The sequence below is a fragment of the Triticum urartu genome, chromosome 5, assembly GCF_003073215.2.
Source record: "Triticum urartu cultivar G1812 chromosome 5, Tu2.1, whole genome shotgun sequence".
In the NCBI taxonomy this organism is placed as follows: Eukaryota; Viridiplantae; Streptophyta; class Magnoliopsida; order Poales; family Poaceae; genus Triticum; species Triticum urartu.
The window spans coordinates 286,788,295-286,812,351 of NC_053026.1; the positions used below are offsets into that span (position 1 = coordinate 286,788,295).

The following is a 24,057-nucleotide window of genomic DNA, read 5'->3' on the forward strand; positions in this document are numbered from 1 at the left end:
TTGTCCTACCCTCCCGTGGCAGCGGGGTCCATGAGGAAATCTAAGGGTAATTAAGCCCTCCTTTTAACATAGAACCGGACCAAAGCATTAACATATAGTGGATAAATGAACTCCTTGAATTACAATCATCCCCAGAGAGTATCCAAATTATTGTCACCTTGGAGTCTATGATTCAGAACAATAACAAGTGTGTATAACTAGCATATAGGATCAAGAACTCATATATATTAATGAAAACATAATAGGTTAAGATCTAAAATCATGGCACTCAGGCCCTAGTGATAAGCATTACACATAGCAACATCAATCTCAGAACATAGTGGATACTAGGGATCAAGCCCTAACAAATTGACTCGATTACATAATAAATCTCATCCATCTCCATCACCGCCCAGTAGGCCTAGAGATGACAGGGTAATACCGTATATATGTAGAGATGATACCTGCAAATTTACTTGAGATGGCAGGGTAATACCGCATATATGTAGATATGTTGGACTTCTCTTGCCACAACTTTGGGTTTCATGAACTTGGATGCATCAGTAGTATTCCCGCTTAGTACAGGCGAAGGCTAGCAAATAGATTGAGAAGCGGCCAACTAGAGAGCGACAACGGTCATAATCATGCATTGCGAATAACTAACATTGAACATGAGCATGAGTAGGATATAAACACTCTGAACATAAATATCATAAAGGTTACATTGGTTTTGAATGAACTACATGAGTGAACATGTACCAAGTCAAGTCACTTCAATTCTTCAAAGGAGGATACCATCCTAATATACTACATCACAATCATTTTAATGCATGTTGACACCTAAGATAACATATTATCCACTCCTAGATACTTAAGCATGGCATGAGAAACTATAGTCTCTAATTGTCATCACAAACATTTTTATTTACAATATGTTGAATCAGGGCTACTAAGTTAAAAATATTTACAAAAACAAAACAAGAAGAGTTCATACCGGCTTTTCTTCGCCACATACACTTCATCAAATCATCATCATTATTGTCTTTCACTTGCATGACCGAATGATATGAAAATAATAATAGTGCATGGGTGCCGTGGACTAAGATGAAATGTGAAACGCTTTATTCAAAGGAGATGACAAGGAAACATTGGCCCTTCGTTAATCAACAATAAAGCAAATGAGAGCCACTTGACAATTCTTAGAAGTCTTCTCCTTACGACGACTCAAAGAAACAAAAATAAATTCAGAGAAACACACTGAAATCTTTTTGGAGTATTTTAGTTTTTTTGAAGAAAGCAAATGAAAAAAAAGCAAGAAAGACTATGTACACCGAAGAACTCCCAACAAACAGCAAAAGAAGAAGCGAGAAATCTTTTTGGGTTTTTTACTACTATGAACTAGCTAAACAAGAAAGAAAAAACGAATAGAAGAGGGAAATATTTTTTGGATTTTCGAAAAAATTTCAAGCACACATAAGAAACAAACGAAAGCAAATAAACAAAGGAAACGATGAACACTGACAAGTGCAATGAATGTGTAAACATGAATGTAACTTGGTCTATGGCCACTAACAGAATCCATCTGGTCCAGGAAGGAATTGCCTTGGTCGCGGCACTCGAGCGTCCCAAGGTTGGGCCTCGTTCTCTGTAGTAGCTAGCGAGCTCTTGTAAGCAGTGATGTCCTCAGGCATGATGGTGTATTTGTTCCTGGCATAAGCATCAAACAAAGTAATGTAATAACCTTACGTGTTTCCTTGCAAAATAAAAAATTATAGAGATAACAACGAGGAGGCTCGGGTTTGTCAATAAAATGGTGGGATATCATGGACTCGTGATCTAAATAAACTCTAGGTAGCAGGTGATCACCTAGAAGAATAGCAACATTAAGACGCCTAACAAGGCGAGTAGCATAAATACCACCATGAATACTACCCCTAGCTCTGTTAGTGTGCAAGCGGCATTGAAAGTGCAACTAATCCCCGGGTCGTTTTGATAATTCATAACAACATATATCTCATTGAACTAATATAGATTCAAGATAAATATTTCAGGATGTTCAATGATTGGCATGGCATGAAATAGAGATGTGGACCCCTCAAAATGCTAAGGACAAGGATTGGCAAATGCTCAAGACTCTACACTTCTGTTTAAGTGATCCAAGATCACATTGAGTCCATAGGAAAGCCAATACTATAAAAAGGGGATGAGGTATGCTTAATGTTCTACTTGCTCAAAGTGCTTAGTGATATTGCTCCAAAACCCTCAGCCACTTTCTCTATCCAAATATGTCCAAAACCTAATTCCCAACTCGGCCCCACCGATATTTCCCTCCGAACCCTAAAAATTCGGTCACACCGATATGGATCTCGGTCCCACCAAGATGGCCTTGCCAACGCTCTGTGACTTGTTGCATTCACTTTGGTCCCACCGAGATGTTGCAATCGGTCCCACCGAGTTGGCTTGACTGATTCTCTATTGCTTATTGCTTCACTTCAGTCTCACCAAGATGATGCAATCGGCACCACTGAGATGAGGTTTGCCCTAAGCCCTAGCACACCAGTTCCACCGAGTTGTTCCAATCGGTCCCACCGAGATTCCTAACAGTCATATTTTTGTATAAATTGGTGCCACCAAGTTTTCTGATCGGTGCCACCGAGATGGGTCAAAAGTGTCTAACAGTTAGATTTCGTGTGGAGGCTATATATACCCCTCCACCCCCTTCTTCTCATAGAGAGAGAGACATCAGAATGTGCGTACACTTTCATCATTCATTTTCTGAGAGAGAACCACCTACTCATGTGTTGAGATCAAGAGATTCCATTCCTGCCATTTGAACCTTGATTTCTAGCCTTCCCCGGGTTGCTTTCCAGTCAAATCCTTCTTCCACCATAGCCAAATCTGTGTGAGAGAGTTGAGTGTTGGGGAGAATATCATTTGAAGCACAAGAGCAAGGAGTTCATCATCAACACACCGTCTATTACCTTTTGGAGAGTGGTGTCTCCTAGATTGGTTAGGTGTCGCTTGGAGCCTCCGACATGATGTGGAGTTGAACCAAGAAGTTTGTGAGGGCAAGGAGATCGCCTAATTCGGGAAGATCTACTCAAGTGAGGCAAGTCCTTCATGGGCGATGGCCATGGTGGGATAGAAAAGGTTGCTTATCCGTGGACCCTTCATGGGTGGAGCCCTTCATGGACTCGCGCAGTCGTTACCCTTCATTGGTTGAAGTCTCCATCAACGTGGACATATGATAGCACCACATATCGGAAATACGCCAAAAATCTTCGTGTCTCCATTGTGTTTGCCTTCTCCAAACCCTTACCTTTACCTTCATGTGCAATGTTTCACATTCCGCAGCTATACTCTTAGAATTGCATGTGTAGGTTGATTGCTTGACTTATCATAATCGCTAAAATCTGCCCACAACTAAAATTGGGAAAAGGAAAGATTTTTATTTGGTCAAGTAGTCTAATCACCCCCTCTAGACATACTTTTGATCCTACAAGTGGTATCAGAGCTTTGGTCTCCATTAGCCTTGATTTCCATAGCTTTGGTGATCATAGCCTTGGTTTCACAACCTAGGAGAGTATGGCATCTAGCGAGGGTAACTATCATCGTAGATGTCCTTATTTTGATGGTACAAATTTTGCTAGTTGGAAGCATAAAATGAAAATGCATATTCTTGGTCATAACCCCTTCGTTTGGGCTGTTGTTCGTATTGGCTTGTGATGACCCACAAGTATAGGGGATCAATTGTAGATCTTTTCGATAAGTAAGAGTGTCGAACCAAACAAGGAGCAGAAGGAAATGACAAGTAGTTTCCGGTAAGGTATTGTCTGCAAGTGCTGAAATTGTAAGTAGTTGAGTAGTTTGCACTACTGCAGGATGCTGCTAACGTGACACTACGATCAGAGACCCTTCGAGAAACTGTGTGCGATGCCATAGTCGCAAACGGTGTTGTATGAAAACCGTCATAAATGTGTAAAACGTTTGCGATGACGGATGCATCAAAAACGGTTCAGGTTTTAGTTGCGTGTGCGATGAAGGGCATATGATTCAGTTCAATGAACTATTTGCGATGAGGAGGAACAAAAGAAACATGTAGCCAGATGGAGGCGTGTGCGATACACAGCATACGGTTCACTCGGATGAACTGTTTATGATTAGGCAACACAAAATAAACTGTCATCCCGATCAAAGGTGTGTGCGATATACGGCATGCGGTTCACTCGGATGAACTGTTTGCGTTGAGACATGAGAACAGAAACGGTTCAACTTAACAAGATGTGTGTGATACGCGGCAAACAAGTCTGTAATCAGAAATATGTCTGTAGACCGATAAGAACACAAACGGTTGCTGATAATAAGACATGTGCGTTGTGTGATGGGATTGCATATAGAACAACAACATACACACACACACACACTTATAAGGACATGATTGCATAACCAAATTAAACATCCACTTACATAGGTGGCTACTACAACCATGGCATTTGCACACACCAAAGCAAACTATTACATGCATAATTACATAGGTGGCTACTACACACATGACATTTCCACACACCAATAAAGTAAATTATATATTACATGCATGATTAACTAGCATAAACGATCATCTGGTCATCATCTACTTCTTGTGACGCTGCTTGCTCTACTTGTGGCTCGATCCAGGCTCGTCGATTTGGGTAACGAGGCACTTCCTCATGTCAACGATTCGCCTGTGCATCTCGTAGCATGTGTACACGCTCTTGGCCGCAAACCTGAGGTGAGGTTCATCCATTTGCCGCATTCAGGCCCCATGCCAGGATACGGGACTTGTTCTCTGGGCATCCTGCTTCATCTTTTCGTAGTAGGGGTCGATGATGGACGAGGCGAGTTTGACCAGGGAATGCTTCTTCGTGCTAGCCCAGACCGTGTAGTGGTCACGGATTTCGACAAGGTTCTTGCAGGCCAAGCCCGTAACACTGAGCGCTTTTACATCATTGGTGGAATCCACCGTGGCGAACTTGTAGTCAGTGATGTTGACAAACCTATTGAAACGGTCGCAAGGCTCTGTGGCCATGCAGTAGTGGTAGATGAGGACATGATGGCGCACGCACAACTGGGCGACGGCGACCTTTTGATCTATGCTGGGACGACCGGTGGTGTACAGGAGGTCGATGCCGACCACCTTGTACTTGTCTCCAGCAAGCAACTGCTCAACGCTGTTGACGTAGTCATCCACCATGGCTGGGTCGATGGTGTACACCACCGAGAGATCCGTCTCCCTCGCGTGGGTCTCCACTCTATGCTGGACGAACTCCATTGGAGCGTTGCCAGACATCCCCTCTCTATGTGTCGTCGTGGGTGTGCTTGTTGTGTTGTGGGGCGCGATCGAAAGGTTGAAGAGACTAAGGTTATAATGGCCGCGGGAATTAAAGGGAAGCCGGACGGCCAGGAATATTGGCAGACCCTGATGGTAGTTCTAATTTGTAGCGCGTAACTCCGGCGTGCCACACGTAACTGCATCGCGTGGCAACGTGCGCGGCGCAACTGCATGCATACGGGGCCCCCAACGTGATCGTGCGCATGCCCAACCGTTGGCAGAGCGCGCGGGGAGGGACGCGAGGAGAACGCTCCGCGGTCGCCTCAATGGCAAGCAACCATATATATATTCTGATCACGGGATCAGAATAATATTCTGATCACAACCTGACCTGCCCCGCTAGTAGTACGGAACTTCCCTGGGAACTAGGTTGAACTTCCGCCAACATTGCCCAAATGGGGCTTGCGATATACCTTTGAAAAGCTATGGACACCAATATCATGACCAACTTAAATTTTTGGCAAAATATAAACGGTTTAAGAGCAGTTTTGAAAACTGTTTTTTCTTCACACAAAAAACATGAATCGTATTTTCGATCGCATTTCTAAACCGTTTATCGGAATGAGGCATATAATATGGCGTTGGAAAGCTTCTGCAAAACCGCTCCTTCCACATGTTGAAAGTTTTCTATAATTCCCTATGGTTAAAGAGTAATTTGAAAAAATGTAAAATTTCGTAAACCGAACAGCTGAGTTCGTTTTTTCGATGTCATTTCTAAACGGCTAATCCAATGGAGGCATATGATACGGTGTTGGAAAGCTTATGAAAATGCGCTAATTTTTCATCTTGAAAGTTTTTTTCTAATTTTGAATGGTTTAAGAGTAATTTAGAAAATGGTCCAAGTCCTACCGAGTTCGTATTTTCAAGCTAATGTTTTAACCGTGCGTCTAAATGCAGCGAATGATATGGCGTTGGAAAGCTTGAACAAATGCGAAACTTTTTGGTATGTATTGTTTCTCCCAATTCTTTACGGTTTTAAGTCAGTTTCGAAAATGGCGAAAAACATATTTTCGCCGTAATTTCTACAAACTTTATCGAAATGCGGCAAATAATATACCCTTGAAAAGCTATGGAAAATGCGGAACTTTTTCATGTTTATGGTTTTCTCTGATTCCTAGCCGTTTTCAAGTAATTTCGAAAACGGCGGGATCATGCGTTCTGCCTTAATCGCGAAACAGATTCTTTGAAAATGCACCGCGTGAAGAACCTGAACTTCTCTGCGCGTGTACCTGAACTTCACTCTGTTTTTCACGTGATTTTTTTGCTCGTAGGTCTCCATCCATTGCTTGTAACTCTCCATCCATTCATCGGAATTGAGAAGGTGATATACCGATGGAAAGCTGTTGTAAGCACGCAAGTTTCCCGTGTTGATCATCTTTTCATACTCGCGATGATTTTAAAGAAATTCCATCTAAAATTCATTCAGCGTAGTAGTCAAACTTCGTGTTGTTTTCACGTTGAACTTCTGTGGCATATTTTCATTTGTAATTTTTCTCATCCATTTCATCAGTGTTACAAAAATGATATTCTTTTTGTACAAACCTCTCTCATAATATATTTTGTAACTTTCTCCGACCGAGGACTTAAACTTACACAAATGATATTCCTGTCGTTTTGAGGTAAATTAAAGAAATGGTGAGATCATGATTTCTGCCTTCATTGCGAATGGAAACGCACTGCGTGAAGTAGTTGAACTTCTGGGGCATGTTTGTTTGAACTTCACTCTGTTTTTTGACATGCTGTTTTTTGCACGGCGTGAAGTAGTTGAACTTCTGAGACATGTCTGTTTGAACTTCACTCAGTTTCACTTTATTGTATTTTTATTATATAAATACACACCATGTAGTACGTGAACTTCCGGTCGTTATCACTCTGAACTTCTCTCTGATTTGAGAGAATTATTTTAAAACACAAAAAACAACATATATTTTTTTGTATTTTCGACATCTAAATACACGGCGAAGCTCTCTCACAAGAATTTTTTAAACTTTTCCTCGCCAAGCACTTGAACTTCTAGCAACCATTTTTTTCATATATGAGTTGTTTTTAAAAGTGCAAAAAATGGTGTTTTATTTTTTATTTCTTGAACAGGTAAATCCTAGGTTTTAATAACCTACGAACTTCTCTGTTATTTCAATTTGAACTTCATCTTTTTTATATTTTGAGTAAAGAATTGTATTCGATTTTTATACGGAAAAAATTAAACATGAAAATACAAGGTGAACCTCTCTCGCAAGAATTTTTGAACTTCTCCGAACACAGCACTTGAACTTCTTTTAACAAACCTTTTAAGCTTTTATATTTCTATACTTTTATTCTCACCTGAAATGCATTCCTTGCAGTACTTGAACTTCTTGTTGTTTTCATTATGAACTTCTGTCACATTTCTGTGTATACGTTGAATTACACGCAATTGAAGATCGGACATCATTTTTGCTATTTTTTAAAACATGTAATTGGAGGTCGAACTCCCCGCAATATAAATTATGAACCGTGCATGGGGGTGCACGTGAACTTCTTGCAACAAATATGAGTTTTTATATTCTTCGAAGTTCTATGTTATTTCAAATTGAACCTCTTAGTCTTATTGTTAGATAAAAAATATGTTTTCAAATAAGCATCAAACATTTTTAAGAAACGGAAAGAATTTGAGTTTTTCGTAAACATCAAGCTACTCCTTTTATTTTTATTTGAACTTCTTTATTTTTATTCTTTAGTAACGAAGAAAACCTTGTTTTTTTAATATTGAACTTTTCTTTTTTTATAATTTGGACTTCTTGCTTTGTTCGGAATAGTTTATTTTTTTCATTTTTCTAAAACCGTAAAACAATGTTCTTTTTATAAAAAATAAGCATCAAAGTCGTGTGTTATGTTAATTTGAACTTCTTGCTTTTCTTTTTAGATACAAAAAATTTTTGATTTTCTTATCGACCTGCTATGTATCTTAAAGTTGAAGTTCTTGGTTTAGTTTCAGAGACAGAAAAATTGTCTACTATTTTGTCTTTTAACTTGTAGTCTTTTCGGGGGTTTGTGAACTTCTAGAGTTTATTTTTGTGCAAATTTACACACACACACAGAGACCAAAAGTTTGGGTGGCACGAGACGCCTGGAGCAGCCGGGTCCGGAGCAATGGAGCACCTCTTGGTTTTATTTCTTTTAGTAATGGAAAAAACCTAGTTTTTTAATAAACATCGAGCCGCTCCATTTTTAGATTTGAACTTCTAGGAGTTTCTAATGAAGAAGATTTTTTTTATACATTTGTGTTGAGATGCATTGTGTTTTGTAGCTTGACCTTCTTGGGTTTGTAATAAACATTGGACTTCTTCGTCTTTTAAATTTGAACTTCTAGGTTTTTTCTAGAAACGGGGAAATCCTGCTTTTTTATAATTTTTGAAATGACTTTTTATAATTTGAACTTCTAGGTTTTTTAGAAATGGGGAAATACAATTTTTAATTAAAAAAAATTGAACTGCTCTTACTTTGATCTTCCTAGGATGTTTTAAATAAATTAAATTATTGGCTTTTTAGTTAAAAATGGAAAATCCATAGATAAGTTAACATTTTTCCAAACTTCTTTGTTTTCTCATTTTTCCAAACTCTCCAATTTATTAATTTTCAAAGTTAACATTTTTCTTGGTGAGGCAAGTTTTCTTCTTGGTAGATAAACATCTAATTGCTTTGTTCATTCAATTTGAACATCTTCATTTAATTCTTATAGTAACGGCAAAAATATATGAGTTATTAAGTGAAAGTTGAATAGTGTGACCTTCACGTTTTGTTGCTTTTGAACTTCATTTCTTTTTTTAAAATTGGTTAAATTATATCTTTCCGGCGAAGCTTTTGCTTCTCATCCGAACTTCGCTGGTAATTTTTTTACTTTCGTTGTTATTTGCCGACAATTTTCTTTGGAAGTTTTTAGTGCTTTTGACCTCCTATCTTTTTGGACATGAACTTCAACTTTTTTGTAGTGTTTTGGTTTTTCCAAACATCCCCATTTCACGTCTCCAAACAATCTTATTTTTTTATTAAACATCTTTGAAACTATGTTTTCCTAAATGCAGGAATTGCCAACAACATCGCGTGAACTTGTGATTCTATTTTTTCCGAATCATCTTTTCTTTGTGGCTAGTTGGGTTTTGGTACTCCCGTAAGATCGACAACACCCGTCAATTGAAAAAAAAGCTAGTGCACTGTCCATATAATGCAAGTAGCACTAGCAGTACCAACGTATGTTGTTTTTGAAAACAAGTAGTAATAACAAAGCCATGCATGTTTTTACTCCACACCTTTTTGTCCTTATCTCTCCATCTTATCTCCTAGAAGTAACCACCACTACGCGTTTTATTCCTTGTTCTCTCTTCTCTCTGTAACTTTTCTCTACTCATTCATACGGAAGCTAGCAACTGGATGCAGCAAACCGAGCTACAAAAGTTTAGGCTCGATTTGGGTTCAGGCGCCCGGCGGACCATTGCCAGACCAGCTCGGGAGGCTGCACTCGGGAGGAGCCTGTACTCCTTTTGCAGCTGGACGCAACGACCCGACATCTCAATGACCTGAACACCAAGGTGACCAACCTTGCAAGTGAAATTGAACTTCCACTTGGCAGGCGAGGCGGGCGTGGAGTGGAACGATGATGCAGCGCGGAGATGGCTGTGCAGGACGAGGAGGCCCTTGCTTAGTGAGGCGGTGGCCTGCGTTCCCTCTGGATGAGGACGAATCTCTCAACCTGCTTTTTTTCTTTAGTCTGACCTCCTACTTCTTTATAGTCTGACCTGCTATGCTCGGCTTGGTGGGAGACCTCAACGCCGAGGTTGCTAGCCTCGAACGCAACTGTTGCTGCGTTAGGATGGCCTCGATGCAGATGGACCCGATGGCACCATGATGAAAAAAGAACAGCAAGGAGAGATAGATGCCCGCACAGACTTCTCGCACCCTGTTCCGCGCGCCCTGTTTGAACTTTTTCAGCTGTACATTGGCATGTATGCATCGGACCTGTGCGTTGGCAGTGGCCTATCTTGCAAGCTCGAGGGTGGCTGAGGATGACATGGACGGCAGCTCACTGCTCATAGGAGCTCGTTGCTGTAGACAGAGAGGAAGGTCGGGAGGGAAAGGATAGGGGCGGAGCCGGATGTAACTGGTGGCAGTGCATCGCAGCAGGGCACGCGACCAGCTGCAGATCAAGACCTCCTGCAGCTGCAGGTCAAGACCTCCCACAGCTGTAGGTCGAGGCCAGAGGGATGAGGAGGCGGTGGTTGGTCGTGAGACGAGAAAGATGATGAAAGGGAACTGGAGAAGCACTTGGCGGTCGGTGGAAGACGGAGCTGCCGCTGGCTTTATGGAAGAAGGCCGGAGCGGCGTGTTCAAGGGCGGCGCAGGATGCGGGCCGTGAGCCGTGGCGTCGCTGAGGTGAGGAGCTTGGCTCCGGATGCAGGCTTGGATTAGCAGTCATGGCGCCGTGGTCGACCAGCGACCCCGGATCCGGTGGCAAAAGGGATTGGGTTCGACGCCTGGATCTGGGAGGAGGGAGAGCTACATCTTGATCTAGCACTGGATGTGGTGGTCTGCGGCGGCGCGCGGCGAACTACGGCGCAGCTACGACACACGGGACCCAGGGGCGGCGGCGGCGCGGTGGGATCAGGGCGGCGTTGGAGCATGGGGACCGAGCGTGGATGAAGACACAGTGCTGCGGGAGAGGATCATGGGCTACGGGTGGTGGGTGGGCTGTTTTTTTAGGGCGCACCGATTCGGGAGGATCCCGTCGCCCCTATATAGCTCGCGTCGTGATCCCGATAATAAAGAGCGTGTAAATAAAAAGTAGGAGCTGTTTAGATAAAGAAACAAAAACTTAGTATAGTGAGTGTTGAAAAGTGGTGGTAGGAGCTGCAAAATTGTCCCTAAGCAATTGACTACTTTATTAGACCGATAGCAAGTTTTATGTGGGAGAGGCCACTGCTAGCATGTCATCCCTGACTTGGAATTCTATGCACTTATGATTGGAACTATTAGCAAGCATCCGCAACTACTAACGTTCATTAAGGTAAAACCCAACCATAGCATTAAGATATATTGGTCCCCCTTCAATCCCGTATGCATCAATTTCTATGCTAGGTTGAAGCTTCTATCACTCTTGCCCTCCAATACATAGTCCTATCAACATACAACTAACCCTATGGTGTGATCCACGTGCGCACTCATATGATGGGTACCAAAGGACAGCAACATAACCACAAGCAAATTAAATCAATCATAGCAATTCATAAACCACCGATAGAACAACGAAAATCTACTCAGACATCATAGGATGGCAACACATCATTGGATAATAATATGAAGCATAAAGCACCATGTTCAAGTAGAGGGTACAGCGGGTTGCGGGAGAGTGGACCGCTGTAGATAGAGGGGGGAAGGTGATGGAGATGTTGGTGAAGATGACGGAGGCGTTGGTGTAGATTGCGGTGATGATAATAGCCCCCGGCGGCGTTCCGGCGCCACCGGAAGCAAGGGGGAGAGAGCCCCCCTCCTTCTTCTTCTTCCTTGACCTTCTCCCTAGATGGGAGAAGGGTTTCCCCTTTGGTCCATGGTCTCCATGGCGTGGGAGGGGCGAGATCCCCTCCGAGATTGGATCTGTCTCTCTTTGTTTCTGCATTCCTTGATTCCGCCCTTTCACCATTTCTTAAATTCCCGGAGATCCGTAACTCCGATTGGGCTGAAATTTTAACACAATCTCTATCCGGATATTAGCTTTCTTGCGGCGAAAGAAGGGAATAAACCGCCTTACGGGGTGGACACGAGGGCCCAGGGCGCGCCTGACCCCCTGGGGCGCGCCCCCTGCCTCGTGGCCCCCTCGGAAATTGTCTCGCGTTGTTTTTTTCTTCCCAAAAATCACATATATTCCAAAAAAAATCTCCGTCAGTTTTTATCCCGTTTGGACTCCGTTTGATATGGATTTACTACGAAACAAAAAACATGCAACAAACAGGAATTGGCACCGGGCACTGGATCAATATGTTAGTCCCGAAAAATAGTATAAAAAGTTGCCAAAAGTATATGAAAGTTGTATAATATTTGCATGAAACAATGAAAAATTATAGATAAGACGGAGACGTATCAGGTATCTCAATGTTTGCGGCCGAGTGACGGTGGCACGGTGCTTGACATTCATTCTCATTTCTTGCATAGGACCTAAGCATGCACCCAAGAACCAAAGATTTGATTTTTCAACCAATTTATATAGTTCAAATTTGAATTATGCACATAAATGCATTGAAAACTCACTTAATGCATAAAAATGTCCAAACGAGCCCCAAAAATCACAAAAATAACACAACACTCTTGTTGTTCTGTGTTGACACGAGAAAAAAATTGAAAGCAATTAGAGGCAATGGATATCGTTTTGCCCCCAAAGTTGGGGCGTTCCCTACCGAAACCATCATGCTTGTTGTGAGAAGCTCTGGTTTGTGAGAAGCATATACCCAAACCTGCCCCAAATGGGACAAAAACTTTACCATGGCATGTTGATGCCGCTCCATGATAGCATGCCAAGTTTCATGAATTTTAGATGAGTTTTGGATTTACTAGAATTTAAAAATCAGGTATCTCAATGTTTGCGGCCGACTGACGGTGGCACGGTGCTTGACATTCATTCCCATTTCTTGCATGGGACCTAAGCACGAACCCAAGGACCAAAGATTTGATTTTTCAACCAATTTATATGCACTGGAGCATGTGCATGTAGTTCAAATTTGAATTATGCACATAAATGCATTGAAAACTCACATAATGCATAAAAATGTCCAAACGAACCCCGAAAAATCACAAAAAATAACACAACACTCCCGTTGTCCTATGTTGACATGAGAAAAAATTTGAAAGCAATTAGAGGCAATGGATATCGTTTCGCCCCCAAAGTTAGGGCGTTCCCTGCCGAAACCATCATGTTTTTTGTGAGAAGCTCTGGTTTGTAAAAAGCATATACCCAAACCTGCCCCAAATGGGACAAAAACTTTACCACGGCATGTTGATGCCGCTCCATGATAGCATGCCAAGTTTCATGAATTTCAAACGAGTTTTGGATTTACTAGAATTAAAAAACCAGGTATCTCAATGTTTGCGGCCGAGTGACGGTGGCACGGTGCTTGACATTCATTCCCATTTCTTGCATGGGACCTAAGCATGCACTCAAGGACCAAAGATTTGATTTTGCAACCAATTTATATGCACCGGAGCATGTGCATGTATTTCAAATTTGAATTATGCACATAAATGCATTGAAAACTCACTTAATGCATAAAAATGTCCAAACGAACCCCAAAAAATCACAAAAAAATAACACAACACTTATTTTGTTCTATGTTGACACGAGAAAATTTTGAAAGCAATTAGAGGCAATGGATATCATTTCGCCCCCAAAGTTGGGGCATTCCCTACCGAAACCATCATGCTTGTTGTGAGAAGCTCTGGTTTGTGAGAAGCATATACCCAAACGTGCCACAAATAGGACAAAAACTTTACCACGGCATGTTGATGCCGCTCCATGATAGCATGCCAAGTTTCATGAATTTTGGACGAGTTTAATTTAAAAACCAGGTATCTCAATGTTTGCGGCCGAGTGACGGTGGCACGGTGCTTGACATTCATTCCCATTTCTTGCATGGGACCTAAGCATGCACCCAAGGACAATGATTTGATTTTCAACCAATTTATATGCACCGGAGCATGTACATGTAGTTCAAATTTGAATTATGCACATAAATGCGTTGAAAACTCACTTAATGCATAAAAATGTCCAGACGAACCCCGAAAAATCACAAAAAATAACACAACACTCCTGTTGTTCTATGTTGACACGAGAAATTTTTTGAAAGCAATTAGAGGCAATGGATATCGTTTTGTCCCCAAAGTTGGGGCGTTCCCTACTGAAACTATCATGCTTGTTGTCAGAAGCTCTGGTTTGTGAGAAGCCTATACCCAAACCTGCCCCAAATGGGACAAAAACTTTACCACGCCATGTTGATGCCGCTCCATGATAGCATGCCAAGTTTCATGAATTTCAGACGAGTTTTGGATTTACTAGAATTTAAAAACCAGGTATCTCAATGTTTGCGGCCGAGTGACGGTGGCAGGGTGTTTGACATTCATTCCCATTTCTTGCATGGGACCTAAGCATGCACCCAAGGTCAAAGATTTGAGTTTTCAACCAATTTATATGCACTAGAACATGTGCATGTAGTTCAAATTTTAATTATGCACATAAATGCATTGAAAACTCACTTAATGCATAAAAATGTCCAAACGAACCCTGAATAATTCCAATTCTTTTATTATCACTGCAGATAAAAGGTGTAGCAATTCAAACGCCGTCCATGGTCGCGGTGACCCCATTATGTAATTCAAATCAAGATGAAAAATCAAGTAGATCGCACACAGTTTATTATAACCAACCGTGTTTGATGCCTCACAAAATATCTTCGGACCGTGTCTGAATAAGGGACCGTGTCTGATGACACTTTGGGCGCTAGTTTTTTGGCTGAAGCGATTCCAAATTTTTGGCTTCCGCAAAAATATCTACCTCCCCGCCCCCTCCCCCTTACCAAAAGCCACATTTCCCCCCTTTCCGCCTTCCTTTCCAAGTTGAAACCTTCACTCCTTGCTTGCAGTGCCGCTGCCTCCTCGTTGGCGGCCCTCCTTCACACTGCTTGGCCTCGCCTATCCAGGCAGGTAATTCACACCCGACCCCCATCCTCCTCCTCCTTCCACAACCAACATGCCCTGACCGCCGGCACGAACGCGGCACCTTCCACCCAAATCACCGACCCCTCCACCAAATAAGCGTCGGCCTAAGCCATGGTGCACGCAGTATAGCCAAGACCTTAAGGAGCATTTGGCAGTGGAGAAGCAAATCGCGGTCGCACGCGCAGATGAGGTCGCGATGGATGACATTCGTGCCGACCCCCAAATCTTGGAGGAGCACCTCGCCGTCGTGGCCACCGTTGACGCCTCACACACCGACGCCGCGACGCGGTTGGCTGCTTTAAAGACAGTTCATGGTGTTTGCTCGAGGCCACCGTCGGTGCCTTCAACAAAGACTACGAGGTGTTTTCTCAGCGTGCACGTGCTTACCTCATCTCGAGAGCCAGCAGGTTAGTGCCCGGAGCGGCTCAGACAACTCACCACTACAACGAGGGCACCAACGATGCGGAGGCCTCGCCCTCTTCCATGTCCAAGGAGCCAATCATCATCGATATCTCCGACAATGAGGAGTAGCTTGTCTTATTAGCTCACTATAAGGACCCATGCTCAGTTTGCTAGCTACTGCCTCTCCTTAACAAATTCTAGTGAATTGTGCTATCTACTTTCACAATGCAATCTTCTGCTATAGTGTATATGTTCTATATGTCTTGCAATGTGGTGTTCAATTAACTGCTTGGTTCAATTATGCAAATGTGATGTTCAATTCTTCAGGGTGCAATATTTCCAAGTTGTTAAGTATGCTTGGTTTGGTTAACTGTCTGATCTTCTATTAGGAGTATGTTATATTATTCAATTGGTGTTTAGTTAACTGCTTGGTTCATTTGTTGTGGCTTGGTTCACTTGTTGTGGTGTTTAGTTAACTGCTTGGTTCAATTCTGCAATGCGATGTTCAATTGTTGTGGCTGCATTCTCTTATTGTATACCATGTGAGGAATAAATCGAATTTGGCTGTACTAAATACATGAGAAACAAATACAATTGCTATATTTCCAAGTTGTTAAGCATGCTTGGTTTGGTTAACTGTATGATCTTCTATTATGAGTATGTTATATTGTGCAATGCGGTGCTCAGTTAACGTTTGGTTCATTTGTTGTGGTATTTAGTTAACTGCTTGGTTCAATTCTGCAATGCGATGTTCAATTGTTGTGGCTGCATTCTCTTATTGTATACCATGTGAGGAATAAATCGAATTTGGCTGTACTAAATACATGAGAAACAAATACAATTGCTATATTTCCAAGTTGTTAAGCATGCTTGGTTTGGTTAACTGTATGATCTTCTATTATGAGTATGTTATATTGTGCAATGCGGTGCTCAGTTAACGTTTGGTTCATTTGTTGTGGTATTTAGTTAACTGCTTGGTTCAATTCTGCAATGCGATGTTCAATTGTTGTGGCTGCATTCTCTTATTGTATACTATGTGAGGAATAAATCAAATTTGGATGCACTTAATACATGAGAAACATATACAAGTGCTATATTTCCTAGTTCTTAATCATGCTTGGTTTGGATAAATGGGTTTTCCATGTGGCTTGAATTAATCTGATGAATCTGCAATGTGCTTATTTTTCATCAACATATTTTACTGATAGCATGTGAACCCTTACTTAACCTGATGACTAACTACCTTATATGTGTTGCAAGGAAACAATGGGAAGCACCGAGGTTTACAAGATGGTACTAACTATTATACCTTGCCTTTTTTTTATTCCTTTGCCCCGTTTCCAATATAGAGAAGATATTTATGCACATCCTTGTTTTCAGGGTTCACTGATGATTACCTCTCAAACCACCTTTGTGGTCAGGATGCGAGGAAAGTTTTCATACAACACTCACGGTTCAATATTGAAGTGTTCCTGAAGAGGTCGAAGGATGGACGATCAATCATCCACAGGCACTGGCCTAAAGTTGCAAAGACCTTCAACATGAATGAAGGCTCAAGATTCGCCTTCCGCTTCAGTAGTTTCCCAGATGAGATGCATCTCTCTATGTACCGTCTATGATGCTAATTTCAAAAGGTTCTAGATGTTGCATGTGAAACTTGCTGCTGGTGCAGTTGTGTAATGGGGTAGCTAAGTGCTGAAGCTATATCATGTTGTACTCCGATGTATTTCAATTATGAAATCCTGCTTCCTTAATATGGAAATGGAATATATTATGTTGTTAATATGAATGTCAATTAGATTAGTAAATGGATTATTAACAATAGGCCAATTAGCCCGCTAATTGGGTTTTCTTATTGCAAACAGTTAATGAGAAAACACCGTGGGCGATGACCTAAGGCAACGCACACAGTTTCTAGGAATAAACCGTGTTGGATCAATGAACAATCACACACGACATTCTCTTCAAAATAGTTTGCGTTACGCCACCTTGCACAAACGTTTTCCTTGTAGTGACTGTGTGGGATGTATATACGAACGGAAACGTTTAGTGGTGACTGACTGTGCGGGATGTACTTACGACCAGAAATGATTTTGCCTGTATAATTGTATTTTTTAGCACTACTGTACGTATTTCTGTATTTGAGTGCTTGTTGGTCGCACACGACCTCATTTTTCCGAGCGTGTGTGCCAGGAGGGCATATCCCCAATGGTTTCTGGGTCGTGTGGGAAAGACCCTCTATCGCCCACACTGACTTGGCGACGGTTCCAAATGTCATCGCGGAAAGGGGTAAAAAACCGTTTGTTAAGGACCGACGCGCACCAGTGTTGATAGCAAGATAATTTGTAATGAGCAAGTAGCGATAGTAGTAACAAGTATGAAACAAGGTAGCCCAATCCTTTTGAGGCAAAGGATAGGCCAAAATTGTCTCTTATGATAAGCAAAGCGTTCTTGAGGGTGCACGGGAATTTCATCTAGTCACTTTCATCATGTTGGTTCGATTTGTGTTCGCTACTTTGATAATTTGATATGTGGGTGGACCGGTGCTTAGGTGTTGTTCTTACTTGAACAAACCTCCTACTTATGATTAACCCTCCCGCAAGCATCCGCAACTATGAGAAAAGTATTAAGAATAAATTCTAACCATAGCATTAAAATTTTGGATCCAATCGGTCCCTTACGAAATAGCGCATAAACTGGGGTTTAAGCTTCTGTCACTCTCGCAACCCACCACCTAATCGCTACTCCACAACGAATTCCCTTAGGCCCAAATATGGTGAAGTGTCATGTAGTCGGCGTTCACATGACACCACTAAGGGAATAACAACATACATACTATCAAAATAGCGAACACATGCCAAGTTCACATGATTACTTGCAACATGATTTCTCCCATGACCTCAAGAACAAAGGTAACTAATCACAAATAATAATCATGCTCAAGATCAGAGGGGTATTAAATATCATAATGGATCTGAACATATAATCTTCTACCAAATAAACCATATAGTAATCAACTACAAGATGTAATCAACACTACTAGTCACCCGCAAGCACCAATCAACACTACTACTATGGTTTGATATGAGATGGTGTTGTTGAAGATGTTGATGGAGATTACCCTTCCCAAGATGGGAGAGTTGTTGGTGATGATCACGATGATGATTTCCCCCTTCGGGAGGGAAGTTCCCCCGGCGGAATCGCTCCGCCGGAGGGAAAAAGTGCTCCTGCCCAAGTTCCGCCTCGAGACGGCGGCGCTCCGTCCCGAAAACCTTCTCCTTATTTTTTATAGGTCAAAACCACTTATATACTAGAAGATGGGCACCGGAGGTAGGCCAAGGAGGCCAAAACCCACCAGGGCGCGCCTGGGGGGCCTGGCACGCCTAAGTGGGTTGTGCCCACCTGGTGGCCCCCTCTGGTGGTTATTGGCTCCAGTATTTCTTAAATATTCCATAAAAAATTCCCATGAAGTTTCAGCTTATTTGGAATTGTGCGGAATAGGTAGCCTGACATAGCTTTTTTAGGTCCATATTTCTAGCTCCTGGAATTCTCCCTCTTTGTGTGTACCTTGTAAATTGTGAGAGAAAAGGCATTAGAATTACTCCAAAAAGCATTATTATGGATAAAAACATTATAAATAACAGTAAGAAAACATGATGCAAAATGGACGTATCAACTCCCCCAAGCTTAGACCTCGCTTGCCCTCAAGCGAAAACCAAAATCAAAAAACATGTCCACATGCTTTGAGAGAGAGGTGTCGATAAAAACAAAATACAGACATAGAAGCATCATGCTGATTATTATGACAACAACAAAATTAGACATAGGACTTTTATCATAGAACTTGCATCATATACTTCCTATGAATAAGTAACAGTTCATCACACAATTGAATTATAAAGCAAAAACTCTATTAGAAACCAACAAACTATGTTCTCAGTTAACTTTGCAACTACAATTCATCATCTTTTCAGGAAGAGTCACGTGTAGGAGCCTTTTAAGCAAGTCCACATACTCAACCATCATATAGTATTCTATGATTGCTAACACTCACCTCGTACCCATGAGCAAAACGTTTCAACCGGACACATAGAAAGATAGGGGCTTATAGTTTCGCCTCCCAACATACTCACCTCAAGGGTGATGTCAACAATAATAACTCATGATATCTATATTCAACTAGACATATGTGCCTAGATCTTCTCACCACATGATGCTTGCCAAAAGAGAAAAATAAAAAGGAATAGAAGGAGAACTTTGATTCTTTGCATAAAAGTAAATAGATAAAAGTAAAAGATAGGCCCTTCATAGAGGGAATTAGAGGTTTCCATGCGCTTATTTGTTTGTATGCTCAATCCATTAATGCAAGAGAATGTCACGTTGTATTTCCCCTTAAGATGACAACCTTTACTATGCAGTCTGTCGCTTTTATTCTTTGTCATCCAAGTTCATACAACGCTCAATTTTCTCTTACACTAAATGATCTCACACATTTAGAAGCAATTTTTATTGCCTTTTTGCACCGATGACAACTTACTTGAGGGATCTTGGTCAATCCCTAGGTAGGTATGGTGGACACTTGAAAAATATTTGGGTTTAAGGGTTTTCGGATGCACAAGTAGTATCTCTACATAGTGTGGAATTTTTGGCTAGCAAAGATAGGGACAAGTACCACATGTTGAAGGATCTATGACAATATGACTTCTATGTGAATATAAACAAACATAAATCATTAAGTTGTCTTCCTTGTCCAATGTCAACAATTTTGGCATATAATATTTTGATGAGGGCTCACAATCACAAAAGATTTCTAGGATAGTGTATCTATATGTGAATATTCTCTTCCCTTATTAATTCTTTCATGAGTTGCATCATTGACTAATGTTATGTTTGTCAATCTCTAATAAAATTTTCTACTTATATTTTTCCTGATGTGGTGCTATCACCTACCATAGGATTAGTATATAATCTTATTGATTTATTTCCTTTCTTTTATTTGTTTCCTTTCTATTTTTCTTTCTTATTTCTTTTCTTTCCTTTATTTGCAACATGAAAGTAAAGAAAGCAAAAACTCAAACTAAACTTCATTATATAACTTGCACACGATTACAATGATAGATCACTAAGCAAACACTCAAATAAGAAAGGATCGAGCTAAACTTCATTTCATCTAAAGCAAAAAGATCAAACTAAGATAAATAAAAGCAAAAATATAGTGGGATGATACGATACCGGGGCACCTCCCCCAAGCTTGGCGGAAGCCAAGGGGAGTGCCCATACCCGATACTCAATTCTCCTTTGGTGGTGAAGAAGATGATAATGGTGGTGAGGACAACTGTGCCTTCAACTTCTTCATATTGTAGTTGAGGAGAGCAATTTCCTCTTTTAAATCATTGACCTCCAACTCCAACTGCAAGATCTTGTCACGTAAATCTCCTTTGCTTTTCTGCCGAAAACAAGAAGGAATAGATCGGTTATTAGACCAGTTAGCTCTCTTAGGAAGACTGGACTTCTTGAACTTTATGTGCATGTCCCCAGGTTGAGGTAGAGGAACATCCTCCTCCTTCGAGCTTCAATCATCAATCCTCATCAAGTGAGCATCCTCCTCATCATCCGTAGTTCGACCATAAGGAGATAGGTCCCATAGGTCTTTGGGTCAGCAATGAGATGTGAGACATAGCTCTCACCGTCGGATTCTCGGGGCTACATATTTTCAAAACTGCGCAGGAAACAACAAGAAAAGAGAACAGAGGATTTCTCCATGATACGGTGATCAATAGGTTCGGGAAGTATATATAGATTTTTCATCTTGGAGGACAAGTATATGGTAGAAAAATGGAGTACGGAAAGTGTCCCAGGTGGGCAAAACCCCCCTGGGCACGCCAGGCAAGCCTGGCGCGCCCTGGTGTCTTGTGCCCACCAGGGGACGCTTCCTGAGAGTTCCTTTATTTCCAAAGTTCTAAAATATTCCAAAACTGACAAAAAATATTTTTGTGGATTTTTCGGAGTCCGTTTACTTAACGTATCACGTACCTCCTTATTTTCATGATTCCGGAGTGTTCCGGAAGGACTCTTTTATGTGTTCTTCTGGTGTCAAAGTTTGGATAATATTACTTTCAACATTAATTGGCGTACCTGAGATATAATGCTTTATTCGTTGTCCATTGTCAACCTTCGGGTTAGTACCTTCAGAATTATTTATTTTGATGGCACCAGACCGGTAAACCTCCTCGATGACATATGGGCCTTCCCATTTCGAGAGGAGCTTCCCTAAAAAAAATCTAAAGTGAGAGTTGTACAAAAGAACATATTCTCCAACTTTAAACTCGCGCTTTTGGATTCTTTTGTCATGCCATATTTTAACTTTTTCTTTGAATAACTTTGCATTTTCATATGCTTGGGTTCTCCATTCATCTAATGAGCTGATATCAAATAACATGTTTTCACTAGCAAGTTTGAAATCATAGTTGAGCTCTTTGACTGCCCAAAAAGCTTTATGTTCTAACTCAAGAGGAAAATGACAAGCTTTTCCATAAACCATTTTATATGGAGACATGCCCATAGGATTTTTATATGTTGTTCCATAAGCCCAAAGTGCATCATCTAATTTCTTAGACCAATTCTTCCTGGACCTATTGATAGTCTTTTGCAAAATTAATTTTATTTCTCTATTACTAAGTTCAACTTGACCACTAGACTGAGGATGATAAGGTGATGCAATTCTATGGTTAACATCATACTTGGCAAGAATTTTATGGAAAGCACCATGAATAAAGTGTGAACCACCATCAGTCATTAAATATCTAGGGACTCTAAACCTTGGGAAAATAACTTCCTTGAGCATTTTAATAGAGGTGTTGTGATCAACACTACTGGTTGGAATAGCTTCAACCCATTTAGTAACATAATCAATAGCAACCAAAATATGTGTATACCCATTAGAGGAAGGAAAAGGTCCCATGTAATCAAATCCCCAAACATCAAATGGTTCAACAACAAGTGAATAATTCATAGGCATTTCTTGGCGCTTGCCGATATTACCTATTCTTTGACATTCATCACAAGATGAGATGTACTTACGAGCATCCTTGAAGAGAGTAGTCCAATAAAATCCAGACTGCAATACCTTGTGAGCAGTTCTATCTCCAGCATGATGCCCTCCATAAGCTTCGGAGTGACATTTCCGTAGGATTTGTCCCTATTCTTGCTCAGGTACACAACTTCTAATAATGCCATCTACTCCTTCTTTAAAAAGATGTGGGTCATCCCAAAAGTAATGTCTTAAATCATAGAAGAATTTTTTTTTCTTTTGTTGGTATGTAAAGCTAGGTGGTAAATATTTAGCAACAATGTAATTAGCATAGTCAGCATACCAAGGAGTACTATGAGAAACATTTATTGCAGCTAACTGCTCATCAGGAAAACTATCATCAATAGGTAGTGGGTCGTCAAGCACATTTTCAAGCCTAGACAAGTTATCAGCTACGGGGTTCTCAGCTCCTTTTCTATCAATGATATGTAAATAAAATTCTTGTAACAAGAGAACCCAACGAATAAGTCTAGGTTTAGCATCTTTCCTTTCCATAATATATTTAATAGCAGCATGGTCTGTGTGAACAATTACTTTGGAATCAACAATATAAGGTCTAAATTTATCACAAGCAAACACCACTGCTAAGAATACTTTTTCAGTAGTAACATAATTTCTTTGAGCACCGTCTAGAGTTTTACTAGCATAATGAATAACATTAAGTTTCTTATCAACTCTTTGTCCTAGAACAGCACCAACAGCATAATCACTAGCATCACACATAATTTCAAAAGGCAAGTTCCAATCAGGTGGTTGAACAATAGGTGCAGAAATTAAATCTTTCTTGAGTGTTTCAAAGGCCTCAAGACAATCATCATCAAAAACAAAAGGAATATCCTTTTGCCAAAGATTAGTAAGAGGCCTAGAAATTTTAGAAAAGTCTTTGATAAATCTCCTACAGAAACTGTAACATCCCAAAATTCTAAATTTTGGAATGTTATATTAAATAAATAGTTTTGATTGTTTGTTTGATTGTGGTGTGGTTTCTTGAGTGAAACTGAGTGAAATTTGAAAACTTTTTGAAAGTTAAATGAGAGGGAATAAAAAGACTTCCCCAAACTTTCATCTTGCATTTATGATCTCCATGAATTCAAATTCATTTCATCACAAAACCCTAGAGAGAAGATGACATGACTTCTTCCATTTAAATAAATAAAAAGGGTTTTGAAAAGATTTGAATTCCATTTGAAACTATTTCAAATTCAGAAACTTTAAGCAACTCAATGATATTCATGAGAGAATATAAAATGACTTCTTCAAAACATATGAAATATGAGTTGGAAGTTTAAAAGAAATCCAATTTAAAGTCCCTTTAAAAATTATTTTCAATTTGGAGTTATTTGGTTTTTATTCAAATTATTTTCTCCAAAAATAAAATATACAAAAATTAGAGTAAAATGATTCCCTACAATATAAAAATGGAGAGAAATAAATTTGAAATTATTTTGGTATTTTTTAAATGATTTTTATTAGGTTTGATTGCAAG

At 40.6% G+C, this 24,057-nt stretch overlaps 1 protein-coding gene across 1 annotated transcript in view; it reads right to left on the reverse strand.

Annotated features, from left to right (window-relative positions):
• Positions 1-9,796: 9,796 nt before the first annotated feature.
• The window catches only part of LOC125506989 (RING-finger protein MAG2), a 40,139-nt gene continuing 25,878 nt past the window's right edge, over positions 9,797-24,057 (reverse strand). The window contains exon 4 of the mRNA XM_048671693.1: positions 9,797-9,870. Coding sequence (XP_048527650.1) covers positions 9,797-9,870 — 74 coding nt within the window. The remainder of the gene's footprint in view (positions 9,871-24,057) is intronic.